Source organism: Trachemys scripta, chromosome 8 (genome assembly GCF_013100865.1).
Source record: "Trachemys scripta elegans isolate TJP31775 chromosome 8, CAS_Tse_1.0, whole genome shotgun sequence".
In the NCBI taxonomy this organism is placed as follows: Eukaryota; Metazoa; Chordata; order Testudines; family Emydidae; genus Trachemys; species Trachemys scripta.
The window spans coordinates 69,819,686-69,838,739 of record NC_048305.1 but is presented as its reverse complement, the minus strand read 5'-3'; the positions used below and the strand labels follow the sequence as shown (position 1 = coordinate 69,838,739).

Here is a 19,054-nt window from a genome sequence, read left to right as displayed (position 1 = left end):
GTGTTTTAAAACTGATTCATCTGAAACTGTACTGATTCTCACTTCTACTGCAGGGGGGGAAAATGCTACCTCTGAAAGCTGTTTCTTACTTTCTCAGGAAGTAACGCATTTGGGAGATGGAAATAAGGCCATTCTGAGATAAGGATATATGAGCTTGACTGTCCCTTGTGTCTATGTTCTGCTCAGTGTTGGCAAAAAGGGGTTCTTGGAATTTGGCCAGCCCCAGCATGAACTAAAACAGCTGGGTGCTGCTCTCACTTACACCGCTGCTGTAAGGTCCCTAATGTTCCAGGGGCATTCAAAAATGTGTGAATTCATGAAAGTGTGTTAACAGTCAAGAAAAAGAAAAGATATTAAACGATCCTCATTTTAGTAATCCCTATACCATGCAGCAATCTCAGCAGCAGTAGGGGAACCTTTCAGATTCCCATTTGTTCTTTCTGGAGAGTTTTGCCTTTAGCTTATGAGCATTCAGACAATCATATTTTTGGAAGATGTAAACTATCTTCTCAGAATTGCAGCAGAATATACCAGAGTTGAAAGAAAAGAAGTTAATATTACATCAAGAACTAAAAACATAATAGTTTGCTGTGCTGAATACAGAAACTCCTCTTAGCTCTCAGAAAGATGTTACACAAACACTATGCTGGCTGCTGGGCCCTTTCTGGCCAGACTGTGATGACCCATGGAGGGGGATAGCTGTAAGGTGTTTCCCCTTCTTCCCCTCAGCATATAGACTTCCCACAACTGCAGCCCCTGCACTCTCTCAAGTGCAAGGACTGCTCCCTGCTAATATTCACGGAGAGGGGGCAGCGCCCTTGCCCCATTTCTCCCCCTATCTACATTGGACATTCAAGCTTTCCATCTGTGGACAGGCTACAAACTATTATGGGCTGTAGCAATGGTTTTGCTCCTCTTGTCTTTGTACCAGCATGCTCCAGGAGGCACTGGGCCTCCTGAATTTTGGGAAGGTGATATGCTTTTCTACCCCCGATGTGGCTGTGAGGCACTGGCCTGCAATCAAGCCAGATATAACGTCTTTTTCAGCACCTGCTTTTCTTTACTTTCTCACCTGATCATCTTTTCATATTTCTGCTGTTGAACAGTGAAAAGACCCACACTTTTAAAAGCTAGAAACAAAATATAAAATAGCAATAACTTTGGTAACAAGTGCCTGAAATCCTGTTATGGACTGATTAAGACACAATGTCCTGACCAGAGAAATGTACATAGACAAAGAGAGAAGACTTACTCTCTTCCCAGGAGGACCAGGTGGGCCAGCTTCCCCTGAAGGACCTGGTGGACCCTGTAATTGTAAACAACCCAAATTACTATTTCATGGAAACATGATGAATGTCATTAAAGAGCAAAGGTTATTGACTTTCTTAAAAACAACCAATATATGTTGCAATACTACAGCGCCTTTCATTGGACAATCTTAAAGTGCCTTGACAGTAGGTTAAGATCAGACAAGTGTGTAAAAATGACACTTCCTTTCTCCGCAAAGCTCTTTTCTGGATCAGGGTCCTGTTTAGAGTGTTACCAGCTCATGTTACTGAACAAGACAAAATTGTACTGTTTTTTTTGCTCCTTTAGCAACAGCAAATCATCCCAAGCCAAAAGGTGGCTGACAAAGAATATAATAGCATAATATGTTAGCCTACTGTCTGATTCAACTAAAAATGAGGTTATGTGCTTCGATTGTCTTCACCCATGTACAGGTTTCTACAGTGATGAAGCAGATCAGGTTGTTACTGAACTAGGCACCACTGATGTTAATTTCATATTCACTTTCATTATAATTCAACTACTTTTATTGCTTTTTATATAAAAGCAAGCATTTCATGGTATGTAATACTTTGTATAAAATGAATTGTTAAAAATGAAGGATTCATTTAATCACTGATGTAATTCCACTGAAATCACTAGAATTATAACCAGGGCCAAATCTAGTTCAATAAATTAATATGCATCTGCCAAAGAGATGTAATACTACATTACTTTTTTTTTTTTTGTCTTGGCACTTAGTTTTTTTAAAAAAATCTATAAATCATATAGTGTTGATCAGAACAAATCTTTACCACAAAAAAATAAACAAACAACACACATGTAGGAAGCCTCTAATTAAATAATATAGGAAATAAGGTAACATTAAAAAAAAAAACACTGGGCTTGATTCTAAACACTGAGCTATGTCTATGTCTAGAAACTACAGTGATGGGATTAATAGATGAGTGTCTTTCCTGAAAGAGGATGTAAGCCCTCATGGGAATTTTCAGTAAAAAACAAACCAGTTATTTTAATCTGTAGGGTCCTGATCTAATTGAAGACAATAGAAGGACTCCCGTGGAAGTTAGATTGTAGCCCAAGCTTGGAATTTAAAAAGGACTTAGTTACCCAAATTCAATTGATATTCAGCACCTAACTCCCTTAGGATCTCTTGGAACTCATGGCCAAGACACACAGCAACATGAATGTTTATTTTAAAAGAAACCTGCATCACTAAGGGAAGAAAACTTTCTGAGAAATCAAGTCTACTTTTTTGTTCAGATACATGACCTCATGTAAGGCTTGATCCTATGTTCACTGAAGTCATTGGCAAAGCTCCTATTGACTTTAATGATGCAGGATCACAGTCTTATCTATTATCTACTCAAAATCTGCATGCAGATTGCATGACAAACTGTGATAAATTTGATGCTCATAAAAGTGGTATTTAACTCTTTCAACTTCAGGTTAGTTGGTTCTATGAGTTATAAAGATCACTGCCACTAAAAAAAAAAAAAGTTTACTTTAAGAATGGCCATACTGGGTCAGATCAATGGTCTGTCTAGTTCAGTATACTGTCTTCTGACAGTGGCCAATGCCAGGTGCTTTAGAAGCAATGAACAGAACAGGCAGTCATTGAGTGAGTCATCTCCTGTTGTCCACTCCCAGCTTCTGTCAGTCAGAGACTAGGGACACACAGAGCATGGGGTTGCATCCATGACTATTGCGACTAATAACCATTGTTGAACATGTCCTTCATGAATTTATCTAATTCTTTTTTGAACCCTGTTATAATTTTGGTCTTTACAACATGTTCTGGCAATAAGTTCCACAGGTTGACTGTGCGTTATGTGATGAAGTACTTCCTTTTGTTTGTTTTAAACCTGCGGCCTATTAATTTCATTTGGTGACCCCTAGTTCTTGTGTTAAGTGAAGGAGTAAATAACACTTACTTTTTCACACCATTCATGATTTTATAGACCTCTATCATATTCCCACTTAGTCATCTTTTTTGCAAGCTGAAAAGTCCCAGTCTTTTTAATCTCTCTCTATGGAAGCTGTTCCATACCCCTAATATTTTTGTTGCCTTTCTCTGTACCTTTTCCAATTCTAATATATCTTTTTTGAGATGGGGTGACCAAGACTGCATGCAGTATTCAAGGTGTGGGTATACCATGGATATATATAGTGGTATTATAATATTTGCTGTCTTCTTATCTTTCCCTTTCCTAATGGCTCCTAACACTCTGTTAGCTTTTTTGAGTGCAGCTGTATACTGAGTGGATGTTTTCAGAGAACTATCCACAATGACTCCAAGATCTCTTTCTTGAGTGGTAACATCTAATTTAGACCCCATCATTTTGTATATATATTTGGAATGAAGTTTTCCAATGTGCATTACTTTTAATTTATCAACATTGAATTTTATCTGCCATTTTGTTGCCTGGTCACTCAGTTTTGTGAGATCCCTTTGTAACTCTTCACAGTCTGCTTTGGACTTAACTATCTTGAGTAATGTTGTATCATCCGCAAATTTTGCCACTCACTGTTTACCTCTTTTTCTAGAGGCTTACCCTTGTCCACATGGTTGTTGATCCTCTCAAAGAATTCTAATGGATAGGTGAAGCATGATTTCCCTTTACAAAAACCATGTTGACTCTTTCTCAACAAACTGTATTCATCTATATGTCTGAAAATTCTGTTCTCTACTATAGTTTCAACCACTTTGCCTCATACTGAAGTTAGGCTTACCCGCCTGTAATTGCCAGGATTGACTCTGGGGTCTTTTTAAAAAATGCTATCCTCCAGTCATCTGGTACAGAAGCTGATTTAAATGATAGGTTACATACCACAGTTGGTAGTTCTAAGATTTCATGTCTGAGTTCTTCAGAACTCTTGGGTGAATAGCATCTGGTCCTGGTAACTTATTATTGTTTAATTTATCAATTTGTCCAAATTGACACCTCAATCTGGGACAGTTTCTCAGATTTGGCACTTTAAAAGAATTACTCCAGTGTGGGAACCTTCCTCATATCAACTGTAGTGAAGATTGAGGCAAATAATGTATTGAGCTCTTCTGGTTCAATTTATAACCTCTCTAAGTAGATGGTTACTACCCTCATAAATGTTAACCTAGAGATTTTTTGAAAATATATTTTCAGACTAATTCATCAGTACAAATGTAACAAGTCTGGAAAAAACATTGAGCAACAATGTTCAATAGGAATTTCCCCCATCCGCCTCTTTTTCTGTTACTCCACTTAGCTTAGTATGCTGAATGCTTCTATTAGGTTCCCATTAGCAATAATGAGATAACTGCCACATAAATGGCATTTATGTGTATAAATCTCTCATGTACTGATAGCTAAATAGATTCACCAAATGGGAATGCCATGAGACCTATTGGATAACATTGTAGGACTGAACAGTTTGATAAGCTATTTGGCATGAAGAACTAACATTTTTAAAAGTACTTGCTTAGTCTCTTGAGTCAGAAATATAGATGCAAATTTTCTGAAGCTTACAAATATCCCTTCCCCCTGCCAGCGCACAACCTAGCTCCATCCATTTCTTCCTTCTAATTAAAAATCTCCCTTTCTCCATGCTGTGATGAACTATAGCATGGATTTCCCTCTCAGACCCTTTTGGTGCTGGAAATAAGGCTTTCTAAATCGGAAATTCTAGCCTCTTGCATCACAAGGTTAAATTAATGAAGTTTAATATATGCACATCCATCACACAATAACTTATTTGCGTAGAAGGCTCAGAGTCCTGATGGCACTTAGCTACCGCAATGTTATCCACCTTAGATTTTAAGACTTGTGCTCATTCAGCACACAAACTGAGGGAAGTTATATAGCTATTATTCCCTCTCAGACTATAAATGACTCCATTTTTATTGCTTCATATGTTACCACAAAAAATGTGTCCACATTTGAAAAAAATGGGCAGCACAATCCTACACAAAGACCTACTATGATTTGGGTTCTGTGTGGAAATTAATTTACAATATACAGTGAACTATAAAAGAGAATTTATTTAGAAAATATTTTTGAAAATATCTGCATTTATAGAAAGCTGACCTTTTCTACTTATTTAGCAGAAGCTGCTTTCTTAGCATGGAGGAATACAGAGCACAAATAAAATAAAAATATTAGAGACGGCTTACTTACAGGTTGACCAGGATCACCATCTTCTCCTTTCTCCCCACCAGTACCATCTTGACCCTAAAGAAATCCCAGGGAGAGAGACACAAAATTTAAATCAGTTGAATTTTGAAAAATAGTCTGATTTATGGTCTCACCCATAATGTATGTTGTTTTTCATTAGGACATTTTCTTGAAAACTTACTATAAAGTTTTGGTAAAATGAATTAATTTTAAGATTCTGAAACCAAAAGCAGCTAGAAAAATACCTCTCCAAGGGCAGATCTCTTTCCCATTGAAGTTAAGGAGAGTTTTACTTTTGACTTCAGTGGGAACCAAGATTAGGCCCTAAATCTAGTTTGTAAGAATACTTACAGCAGGGCCAGGTTCACCAGGGGGACCAGGATCTCCGGGGAAACCAACAGGGCCCTAGACAAATGGGAAAGAAAGCAAGGCTGAAGTCATACAACAAGAAGTATGTTAAAAGTCATTACATACAAAGTATTTCAGTTAGAAAAGCACAATTGTATAAACTCCAGAAATGCATATACAATCCTATAAAAGTGTTAAATAAAACGATGCGCTGTTTGGTGCAATAATGCCCTTATTTTTAAATTAGTAGGCTCACTTACTGGATTACCCTTAGGCCCATCATCACCTGGAGGTCCTTTGGCACCTGGAGGTCCAGCAGCTCCAGGTGGACCAGCCTCACCTTTTTCTCCCCTTTCACCTTTTGGTCCCTGTAAACAACATAAAAATGTTAGCTTTCTGGAACTACTACACCCAGAATATGTAAGAGAAGGAAGATCTATAAGTTAATGAGAGAGAAAAAAGATGCTCTGAGATGTTAAGTGTGAAATTTTATTATAAAGGCTTGTCTTTGGTATAGAAATGGGACCCAAATCAACCCCCAGATTGGAACACCCACAGATCTCAGGACAGTTTCAGATCCTCATCAGCATGAAGATATTGATGCTCAGGCCCATCTCTAGTTTGGAATGAACTTTTCCACTAACAAAGAGAGACAAATCTATCTGGAAGAAACGTATTGATGAAATACATAAACTTGATTGTAAAATAAATGTTATCTCACACAATTCTAAGATTCCTTTTGTCTTCCAGTTGTTATTATACAAGATGTGGGCTATAGCTGAAAGCAATTTGCATTTCACAGACATGAAGAAAATATGAAGAAAGCATCTGAGACTCCAGCTGCATAAAGAATCTGATTACACAGAACCTGCAATTCCTTTAAAGGAAGTTTTAAGTAGGTAATTTATTGTACTAGAATAACAGTAATTAAAACAAACAAACAGTACTCACGCCTGTGCCAGATTCTCCAGGAGGTCCAGGGTTACCAGCTTCCCCAGGCTCACCCTATAAAAAAATGAATGCAAATTAATGTCGTACTGTCATTACTGGTAATACTCCCCTGTATTTACCTGTATTATTATGACTTTTCTTATAGTTTGAAAACTAGGCTCTCAGAACCTGCCAACAGTTATGCATGTGAGTAACTTTACCCATGTAAGTAGTCCTACTGCATGCAGGTACATGGACTTACTCACATGTGTTTTTGCAGAATCGGGGTGTTAACTATTTAGACAGAGATTATCAAAGGCACAAACTCAACTTTCAATGGGAGCTGGAAACTAAACTTCCCTATGTCCCTTTTAAAAATCTCCCCATTAACTGTCTCCTTTTTTGTCCTTTTTTTCCTAATCAGAGAAAAGTCAAACACATATATTGGTCATCTGCACCTTTCTTCCTGGGAGCTATGTTTCTGGAAGCAAATCCTTAAAAATTAGCAAATACTAACTGAACATGAATTTCAAATGATTTTAGACATTAGCACTAGTGTTAGTACTATAATAAATAACAAAAAGAATAAAATAATAAACACCTAATAAAACTTTCACCAGAGGCCACAAAGGCACTCAGTGTTTTATCAGTAATGGGAATTGTTAAGTAAGCCAGATGGCTTCTAAGAGAACACCATATACAAACAATCTGCTCAAAGTAAAAGATTGCACTGTATTAAGTGAACATTTAAGTTAATTTATCCTCTTTTTGAACCAATGCACAGTACTGTACATGTCAGGTCTGTCTTTTCAGCCACTCCTTTTAAAGTGTAGTTATGAGTGATTATTTTCTAGTTCAGTGGACTGTTAAATAAACTTCATAGAAAAGTAGCTTGTTACTAAAATGTTCTGTTAATAATGCCCCAAATATACAACTCTCTGAATGTATAACAGAACCTATTTTCTAACTGTTGGCAAGAACTCAAGAAAGAAATGCATATTTTTACTTAAAAGATTTCTTAATTTAACTGTCAGGGTGTGAAATTACTGACATTTGTCTGCTCAGAAATTAAAAAAAATAAAACTAGAAAAGTTCTCAATTTTCTCCAGTAGCAAAATTAATACTAAAGCTAAAATACCTTCTTTAAAACAACTATGTGCAGTACCGTGCCCTACAGGAGAAAGATTATATTATTCTGTTCACTATTAGAGCCAATTAGATCATCTTCAGCTCCTCAGAAACAAGTTTAAAATGCCCTTGGTGAATCTGGCTTTAGAAATTGTAGTGTTTTATTATGCTTGTTACTTAAATTTTGCAACAGTCTAAAATCTTATTGTTTTATTTGTAGTAATGATCTTTCTTAGGTACTTAGGATTAAATAGGCTTCTGCAATACAATATTTATACTATTTTAAAAATAAAATTCTGTGAATTGTTCAGTTTAATGGGCTTGCTTTAAAATTTGTTTTCTATGGAATTTCACAATCTTCACTGTCTTGTTCTCTACAGAGATCTTACACCATCATTATTAGTGTTTCTCTGTACATGCCTACATCTGTAAGGTTAGATTTATGCCACTAGGGAGAATTTGAACAAGTCTCTGAGCTAGCAAGTAGATCAGCTTTTTCTTGAGTTATTCAGACAAGTGAAAAATTGATAAATATATACAAAATGTTTAAAAGGCCAAAATATGAGCCTCTATAACAACTTTTAACAATATTTAACAGCCTGAAGCCTGATTCACCCATATGGCAATATTTGTGCCACGTGGAGACCATTAACTTCAATAAGACTTCCAGATGTAAGGGACTCCCTACATGGATCATACTGTAGGATCGAGGTCTCATTTAGTGAGTTGCATAAGGACAATGATCAAGGACCCAGTTGTGCCTGTCAAGCTCCTGATGCAGCACAGTTCCTCACTGAGTTTCCCAGTGTGTAATTACAATACAGTTTGCTCTTCTTCTGCTTCCCTCAATGAGCTTTTAATCCAATCTATGAAGCGGGAGGAAGGGAAGGGACTAGGTGCCTTCCCTGTCCTCTTTGAGGTATGTTCAGGGACACATGAAGAACACAAGTGCTGCACTCTCAGGCACTCTCGGTTGTGGTTGGCCCATAAGTAGGGTAAGAAAGCTTCTTGTGAGTCCCCTCTCGGGGCATCTGTGTAAGTGCCAGCTACAATCTGGCCTCACGTAAGGACTATATATAAACTCATAAACAGATCCCTGAAATAAATATGACCTTTCCACTATCTAATGTTTTGCAGTATGAAATTCAGCCTCTGTATTTTGTCTATAGTGGATCTCATGCTGCAAAACATAAATTGGTGTGAACGTTCATATTTGTTTCACACAGCTTTTTTTTATCGAGTTTAGACGGTGCTTATGTGGAGCAAGATGGCCCTATCTGCCCCTAGATATATATTTAGAGAGCATATTCATATCACAGATGTTAAATAGATGAATAATCAATACACTATAATTTGTTAATTAAAACATTTCTTTTTTGCTTTTTGGCCGAGCTCAAGGGTGATATCAAATGAATATCTGATTCATCCTCCACATGGGAACTGTCTCCTTTTCTTGAGATCTATTCTGTCTCTAAGTACTGCAGGGCCTTAATCAGATCTTACTCAGGCAAAACCTGAGAGATGTCACTGAAAGCTTTTCTTAACAAGATCTCAGTAAGGACATTGGCAGTTGTTCCTAAGCTACAAAGAGTGATATAGTACCATAGATGTGTTTAAATCTGAAATGTTACTTTCATTATTCATGGAGAGTAATTTGTATTAAACTAAAGGTCCTAATTTTAAGTAAAATAATTCTAGAAAATATGGAATAGCAAAAAGATAGTGGATAGAATGGTGCCACCTTCTGGTTATGCTACGGAATAGTGCAATTGGTTTTGTAAGGGTGTGAAAACATTGAAACACCAACTCTGAATGACAGTCAGTGTGCAGGGGTTTTAATCACCATTCTGTTTCTCTGTCTTCCTCACAAAGAAATGTCCACGTATGAAAAGGTTATTATGAAGACAGAAGTGAGATCAGCTCCAGAGATTTTCAGAGCGTCTAAAAGAGGTTACATTTATCAGCTCTGAATTACATGGGCTTAAGCGATACACAGGTTCGGTGCTGACCCTCAGCCTGAGGGGTGAATTTGATCCTATGGGAACCAAATTGTTCTAATTCCAGGAAGAAATTTTATCGTGTGTGGAGAGATCAGTAAATCATGCAAAATTATTAATTAAGGGCCAGATCCTATGCTGGTGTAAATGGCCAGAGCTCAATTGACTTCATATAGCAAAGCGTAATGATTTGTTTTAGCATTCTTAAAAGAACTCCAAATAATAGGATTCTGAGAAGGAATAACAGGCATAAAATTAATTATTTCAGCTTTTCTTCGGTTCATGGACACATGTAATTTTTCACCGTTCACCAGAGACAATGCTTAACTCTTGATAGTGAGGAGGGCACAATTTAAAGGTTCTGGGCGGCACGTGACTGCCCCATGCATCGCCTCTGGGCTGAGGAGCAGCAGCAGATCCAGGAGCACCAGTGAGCGAGCAACTCAGGGAGCATCTTATGGCAGCCGTGCTCTGCTGGCCAGTGCTGGGCTCCTTTGGGGGAGAGGCAAGAGCACATCAGGGTGCAGCTCGGAGCTGTGCCACCTGTCCTCCCAGGGGAGCTCCTGGCCATGCACAGGCGGCCTGGCTTAGGGAGCAGGACAGATGACCTGGCTTAGGGAGCAGGACAGAGAGGGCTGCTGGGCAGCCAGCCAGCACACCAGCTCCCACAGCACAGAGAGCCAGAGGCCTGAGCAGGCCAGGCAGCTCCCACCTGCTTGCTCCTGGCAGGAGCCAGGTAATGGTTTTAAACTGTGGGGTGTGCCATTTTGAAAACCTCTGTGCTAAATGGAAGATGAAAATCGGGGGCTAGGGAGGGGGCACATGACCCCATGTACCATCCCACGTGTCACCTCTGCTATTGACAGATTCAGCCTGCTCCACACATTATGAAAAGGCATAATTAATAGAGAGATGGCACAAAATTCAGCGCATACACATCCTTTTATTATATTATGTTTGTACTAGGGTGACCAGATAGCAATTGTGAAAAAATGGGACAGGAGATTGGGAGTAATAGGCGCCTATATAAGAAAAAGTCCCCAAAAATGGGACTGTTCCTTTAAAAACAGGACATCTGGTCACCCTAATTTGTATTGTATTAAATAATAATACATAATATTTACATTACACTTTACAGCTGCTGAAAGCTGTACATAACAGAGTATTTACTAATGACACCCATGACCACAAACAAACTTCCACTAGCACCCTGTGTTTATTTTTGTTCGGCCATCTAGAAGAGAAGTTTGGGGTTTATTTGTATTTATTTCTGTTTTATTTTTGTGCTAGCAAACCCAGAGATTTTCCAAGTTCAGGATGACATTAAAAAAATCTACTTTTTAAAGAGTACAGTAGAACCTCAGATTTATGAACACCAGAGTTACGAACTGACCAGTTGTCATAACTATAAAGGGAAGGGTAACAGCTCTCCTGTGTACAGTACTATAAAATCCCTCCTGGCCAGAGACTCCAAAATCCTTTTCCCTGTAAAGGGTTAAGAAGCTCAGGTAACCTGGCTGACACCTGACCCAAAAGACCAATAAGGGGACAAGATACTTTAAAATCTTGGTGGGGAGAAGGCTTTTGTTTGTGCTCTTTGTTTTGGGAAGTTGTTCGCTCTTGGGACTGAGAGGGACCAGACATCAATCCAGGTTCTCCAAATCTTTCTGAAGAAGTCTCTCATATTTCAAACTTGTAAGTAAACAGCCAGGCAAGGCGTGTTAGTTTATCTTTGTTTTCTCAACTTGTAAATGTACCTTTTGCTAGAGTGTTTATCTCTGTTTGCTATACTTTGAACCTAAGGCTAGAGGGGGGTCCTCTGAGCTCTTTAAGATTGATTACCCTGTAAAGTTATTTTCCATCCTGATTTTACAGAGATGATTTTTACCTTTTTCTTTAATTAAAAGCCTTTTTAAGAACCTGATTGATTTTTCCTTGTTTTTAGATCCAAGAGGGTTGGATCTTGATCCACCAGGAGTTGGTGGGAGGAAGGAGGGGGGGATGGTTAATTTCTCCTTGTTTTAAGATCCAAGGGGTTTGGATCTGTATTCACCAGGGAATTGGTGAAGAGTCTCTCAAGGCTACCCAGGGAAGGGAATTAGCTTTGGGAGTGGTGGCAGCAGACCAGATCTAAGCTGGTAGTTAAGCTTAGAAGTTTTCATGCCCGCCCCCACATTTGTAACCTAAAATTCAAAGTGGGAAAGCAGCCTTGACACCAGTCAACCACAGACCTCAGTTGGAACTGAAAGTACACAATCAGGCAGCAGCAGAGACAAAAAAAAACAACCAACCAAACAAACAAAAAACAGTACAGTACTATGTTAAACGTAAACTACTAAAATAAATAAAGGGAAAGTTAAAAAAAAAAGTGACAAAGTAAGAAAACTGTTTCTGTGCTTGTTTCATTTAGATTAAGATGGTTAAAAGCAGAATTTTTCTTCTGCATAGTAAAGTTACAAAGCTGTATTAAGTCAATGTTCAGTTGTAAACTTTTGAAAGAACAACCGTAACGTTTTGTTCCAAGTTATGAACATTTCAGAGCTACGAACAATCTTCATTCCTGAGGGGTTCCTAACTCTGAGATTCTACTGTAAATTTAATTTGGAGCCTGGCAAACAGTTAAGGACAAATTTCCAGAAGTGCTGAGCATTTCCAACTCCAACTGGAATCAGTGAGAGGTGGTAGCTGTTTCGCAACTCTGAAAATCAGGCCCTAGTGTCATATTACAGAACAGAATGGATTTATAAGACTACTTCTGAACCTAGGGCATTACACTTTCCAATTAAGTATATGGGCAACAAGCTGCATGTGTATCTTACATGCAGTTTATCATGCTTTTCGCCCTAATTACTTTGGCATACAGCCTCACCTTACCAGTTCAAACTATGCTGGTAGGTTTTGTTCTAATACCTTTTCTAATTATAAGCTGCACAAAGAGTATACTTTGGGGAGAAGTTTGTTTTTAAGTGGTTATGCTTGAGCGTAATGGAGAATCTCACCATTCCAGGGAGCCTACCAGCATTAATAATGCAACATTAAATGCACATTTGTACTGAAGATGCCTTTGATCAGTTAGGCCTATATTTTGTGTGTATAGTGGAGGAATCAACAGGCTGGTTAAAAACACATCACATTAAATATGATAAAAATTGTTTATAGTTTGCTAGCAGATAAAGGGGCCTTTGAAACACTAGTATTAACGACTGAATATCTCCTTCTAGTCCAGTCACGCAAATACTAATGTGATCAAATGCTGTGCTTCCCTCCTCAATAGTAACAGGGAGGATGCCAAAACGTTCTTCCACACTTTACAAAGAACTGTGGCTCATATTATCTAGCATGATGAGCCTACCCTGAAGGGGACCGTAAGGCCAAAGCATGCTTATGCATTAAACACCATTGAAAGAAAATATAAAGAAGAAAGGGAAAAGACATGCTTAGTTTTGTAGGGTGAACAACCCTACCGTTGCTCGAACAACGTCTGAGTGTTAATGATTCACACAGCACAGACTCCTTTTGACAGAACAATTCTCTATGATTTCAAAAAAACTGGTTGAGTGTATTATGTGGAATTTAAATGAAGAAGGAATGTGTCTTCACTGAGAAACCTGGCATGTATTTAAAGCTTGGAAATAGTAAAGCAGAAGACAAGTAATTAGAAGAAATAAAAAAAACCTAGCAAAATAATGTGCTCGAAAGCATCTGTATATGAATGCAGAGAATATGGGAAATAAGAAATGAAAATGATACCCTGTAATGCAGAGTGTGAATTCATGTTCTTGAATTAAACCTAGTGGGATAATTCTCACACGTGAATGTAAATGGGGGCTCAAAACCATATAGAAGAATCAGAAAGGGAAGAAAAGGAGCAAGGGTGGCAATATGTCACAATTTTTACAAAATAACTGGGATATAATTTGGTCATGAGGATATACTTTAGGTAAAAATATAAAGGGTGAAATCCTTGCTTCATTGAAACCAGTGGCAAAATTCCCATTGACTTCAAGGAGGCCACAATTATACCCAAGGATTTTTTAAATTTTTTTTTTACAAGTAGCAACTACAGTTGGGGCCCACAAGACCAGAAGACAATGAAAATGAAAAATATATGGACAATTAAGATGCTTAGAAGTGAAGGGTGCTGGATGAGAAGATTTCAGCTCCCTAGTCATCTGTGTGATGACAAATACAGATAAACATGGAAGAAAGGGATTCCTATGGTACACAAAGGAAAACTTAACAGCTCTAGGAATGGAAGAAACTAACTTGGATATACTTCTTAACAGTGCAATTTTCAGTTAGGTACTGGGTACAGAGACATGACATTATGGACCAAGGTGGTAATAATCTCTCTATACATGATGTCAGGTCTTTAACGATAGTGAATCTAGACATTCATTTCTGGGCCCTCCGTACCAAAAATATGTCAACACATGGGAGGGAATTCAGAGAAGGAAAACCAAAAGTATTAATTAAATGGAGGAAACTAGGAGTAAGGAAAGATTAACTAGTTACAAGCTTGGTCAAACAATATTTATGTAGGGATATTATAGTCTTCTATGTGTTTGAAAGGTATAAACATAAAGAAGGGAGAAAAATACGTAGAGGGTGAAAAAGGCTTATAACTAAGAGTAATGGAATGAAGACTCTCTTAAGAAAAGTGATGGTAGTCCCATCACTTATTTTAATTTAAAATTGGATTGGGCAAAGCATTGGGAAATATAACTTAGAAATTACCTTGATGACCGATCTCATTGTACACTGTGAAAACTGTGAGCAAGATGGTTTAGATCCTGTATTACACATCCTTTGAAGGTGATAGATAGTTGGCCTCTATCTTTTCAAAACAGAGGGGCAATTCAGAACACCTAATCAGTCTTCCTTAGCTGCTGAAGCAACAGCTTGTGGTCAGTCTTGCTGAGATGTCCAGCATGATGAAAAGGTCCAAATAACCCTGATCTAAAAGCAAGAAGTGATTAATTACATTGCTCTACAGCCAAAATGCTTCTGAAATAAATGTAGTCAAACTTCACTAATTCTGGATCACTGAGAACGAAAATGATGCTTAAAATTGTTGATTGGCTCTAGTTTTCAAGATACGCTATTGGGTCAGTATATACGACCCTTGACTTGGGAATGGCGGAGGATAAGTGAGTTATAGAGGGAAGGGATCTCAATTTAAACCAGAAATGACTAAAATACATCTTTGACTGGATCTATGAATAAATCTATGATTGGGTTTGGATAGTACTTGCTTTTTAGGCAAAACAATGAATGATGCAATCTGAAGCTGGTATTGCATCATGCATTATATGAATTGCATCATGTTATTCCTAGAAGTCATGGATGATGTAATCATAACGAAGCTTACATCACTCTGCTGAACAAATTGCCCTAGATCAGCTGTAGAAATCATACAGTGTCGTGCTCTCTTATTTGTCAGTGTTTGATTTTGCAAAGGGACACATTTCTGTTTAGCCAAAGTGAGCAGAGATGCCTCGTACTTGTGTGAACAGTGCAGATAACTTCTGCTATGATTGTGGTGAAGTGACTTTTGCATCACAAAAGCGCAGTATAACCACTATGGTTAAGAAAGCCTATCACCTTTATTTTGGGGGCAAAATTGGAGATCAGGACAAGAGGTGGCCCCACACATATGCTGCAACACTTGTGCAACAAATCTTCGCCAGTGGTTGAACAGGAAAAGGAAATCTATGCCTTTTGCAGTGCCAATGATTTGGAGAGAGCCAACAGATCATACCAGCAATTGTTACTTCTGCATGGTGCCTCCAGTTGGGAAAGATGTGTCAAAGAAGAAAAAGTGGACTGTGCATTATCCAAACATTCCATCAGCTATATGCCCAGTACCCCACGGAGAAGGACTGCCGGTTCCTGATGCACCAGAATCATTCTCACTTGAGTCAGATGAGGAAGAGGATGAAACTTCTGGTCCTGAACCATTAATGTCACAGGACCCACATTTTCTCCCATCCTCCTCCTTTGAACCACACCTCATAATACAAGGTGAACTGAATGACCTTGTCAGGGATTTGGAACTAGCCAAGAGTAAGGCACAGCTGTTGGGCTCCAGACTACAGCAGTGGAATCTCCTGGCAGGTGATGTTAGGGTTTCCATGTTCTGTGACCATCAAAGGGATCTTGTCCCATTCTTCTTCATGGAAGGTGATCTTGCAGCTTGCAAGAACATCGATGGTGTGATGGCAGCCCTCAACATCGTTCACGATCCAGATGAGTGGAGACTGTTCATTGATTCATCCAAGATGAGTTTTAAAACTGTTTTACTGCATAATGGCAATGTTTTGCCATCAATTCCAGTTGGTCATGCAGTCCATATGAAGGAAACCTATGACAACATGAAACAGTTTATGCACCTCAAAAGTTATGACCAACATCAGTGGCAGCTTTGTGGTGATTTGAAGGCTGTTGCTCTCTTGCTTGGTCTGCAGACTGGATACACAAAGTACTGCTGTTTTCTCTGCAAATGGGATAGTCATGCATGAGATTCCCACTACATCAAGAAAGATTGGCCACTCTAACAGTCATTGGAGCCTGGGAGGAAAAGTGTTCAGCATCCACCACTTGTTGAATCAAGGAAGATTTTGTTACCACCCTTACACATCAAGCTGGGTCTGATAAAGAACTTTGTCAAGGCCATTGACAAAACACAAGCGGCTTTCAAGTACCTCCTTGGAAAATTTCCAAGGTTAAGTGAAGCTAAGATAAAGGAAGGTGTCTTTGTTGGTCCTCAGATTCGTGAACTTGTTCGAGATGATGCATTTGACCATGCACTGTGTGGCAAGGAAAAGACGGCATGGAAAGCCTTCTAGTTAGTGGCAATAAATTTTCTCGGAAACAACAAGGCAGACAACTACAGGTTGTTGGTGGAAAACCTCCTCAAGGCATACAAAAGCCTTGGTTGCAACGTGTCACTAAAAATACATTTTTTGCACTCTCATCTAGATTTTTTTCCACCGAACTGCGGAGCAGTGAGCGATGAGCACGGCAAGCGATTTCACCAGGACATTGCAACAATAGAGAAACGCTATCAGGGCAAATGGAGCCCATCAATGCTTTCAGACTATTGCTGGACAGTGACAAGAGATGCTCCATTTAATGAATACAAGAGACAAGCCAAGAAACGCCGAGTAGACACTGAATAGGACTAACTATGTACATAATAGTTTTTTGCCTTTTGTTTCATAATAAATTTTATTTATATAACCCTTTTGCTGATTTTTAAAGTGTTACATAAACAGGACCGGTGAAATATTATCATGTAAAGCAACCATAAACACATGAAAAGACCTAGGTTTACAATTTATGATTAAAATTCTACTATCTACACAATATACATAGACATAAAATGTAAAAACTTAAATATCTTAGAAACAGTAGCCAATCAGTTGTTTTAATTGTCATATTTGAATTCAGCACATCAAAATACATAATAAATAGCACATTTTATCTCTGAAGCAGACGACTTTTCAAAAATTGTAGACCAGTGTAGAGCTTTTCTGTTATGGTTTTAAAATCCAAAGAAAGGATAAGACCTAGATGGGAACCAACCTAAGCTGTTGATGTCCAAGAGCATCTGGTATTGAACAGTCACTGCCTTCTCAACCACTCTTACTTTGTATATTATAGGAAACTGTCCTGAATTGAAATTTTTTTAACAGATCCCTGTCTCTAATTTCTATATTTGATTCAGTAAAAAAAGCCCTACTCTCGTCTGTATGTCAGAGTTTTTCAGGTATAGATGTTAGAAATAGCTAGTAACCTTGAATCACAGTACAGCAAAAACTAAGAACTATCGAAGCAGACTTATATGGCACTAACTTGTAATTCTGTCCTTTTTAAAGTCTTGCTGCATCCATATTTTTTTTTTTGGCCTAGATATACTACAGAAGAAAACCTGAGATTGTATCTCCGAGTAAAACTAAGGCTAATGACCAAAAATAAGATGTTTACGGTCACTACAAGTATTTGTGGAGTAAGATATGACCCACTGCAAGCGTGGCAGAATCTGAGCCTCTAGAACATGGTGCTGATTAACTAAATGACCAAATGAGCCTCACTTTTGTCATTAGCAGTAGTATTACTGATACACACTTTTAGGGATTGTTCTACAGTTTACCTAGGCAAATAACATTTGTGTGTGCAGCCTGATACAGAAACACAAGCTGCAATGTGCAAGGTATGAAATCTGATTGAAGTATTATTCTCAAGGTGAACTGCTAAAATAAATAGTAATTACTAAAGGTATTTGAGAAAAATATTACTAGCAAGAAATTTCAATATTATCTAGGCTATATTTTACCTATATGACTTTTGGATACATAATGATCAGCCACATAATGATTGAATACCTCTGTCCTTCTCTTGATAGTCATCAAAAAGGTAGTTAAACATTACAATATGCTGGCGGTATAAGCTATCTTTCCTGGAGAAGAAGCAACTGTGAAACCCAATCTATAAATACCTATTAAATCCAATATGCAAATATGATATTTGCCCAACCAACATAAACCCGCAACCAGACACATCTTTTTAAATTAGTACTAGAAAATCCTGGAGTTATACCTACTAACACTTAAGGGGACCACCATATATTTTGCATACCCAAAATATTTATTTTTTTATCAAAATATTTTTTCCCTTGCTGTCCCTGTTGTTCTCTATATCCACTGATATGAATAAATTTTAAGTCTGTATGATTAGATTTCCCCCCGTCCCCCATATCTTGAACATTCAAACATGTTTTTGGTCCTCATCCCAGAGAGACAAATCCTGCAGCCTTTAATATAGGCCAAACTGCCACTGAAGACAGCCTTAGAGAATCATGTCACATGCTTTGGAGATTAAGTGGAATATAGAATTATGCAACCATGCAGAAGGGCATATTGTTTTGTATCTTTTTTAGCAATTACTAATAAAACACACTAGAGATGCAAGAATGCAGACATCATCAAAAGGTTGGGAGAGACATATACCAAATATATATCACTAGCAAAAGGGAAAGCAGTGAAACACTGACAACTCCAGACTCACCAAAAGCAGTAATATGCAATGTCTAAAGCCCAAGTCTAGTGCTTTTATCTGGCTAGAATAGTTACCCCATAATCCACTGATCTCAGAAAACAAAGAAGGGACACAAAGTAGGACACATTTTCCATCAAGCCATCATCACTAGTC

At 38.1% G+C, this 19,054-nt stretch overlaps 1 protein-coding gene across 2 annotated transcripts in view; it reads right to left on the bottom strand.

The window, feature by feature from the left end:
• COL11A1 (collagen type XI alpha 1 chain) overlaps nucleotides 1-19,054 on the bottom strand; it is a 240,885-nt gene that overhangs the window by 36,631 nt on the left and 185,200 nt on the right. For both annotated transcript variants that reach the window (XM_034778961.1, XM_034778960.1), the window contains exons 50-54: nucleotides 6,738-6,791; nucleotides 6,047-6,154; nucleotides 5,790-5,843; nucleotides 5,442-5,495; nucleotides 1,253-1,306 (exon numbers count right to left, since the gene is read on the bottom strand). In XM_034778961.1, coding sequence (XP_034634852.1) covers nucleotides 1,253-1,306; nucleotides 5,442-5,495; nucleotides 5,790-5,843; nucleotides 6,047-6,154; nucleotides 6,738-6,791 — 324 coding nt within the window. The remainder of the gene's footprint in view (nucleotides 1-1,252; nucleotides 1,307-5,441; nucleotides 5,496-5,789; nucleotides 5,844-6,046; nucleotides 6,155-6,737; nucleotides 6,792-19,054) is intronic.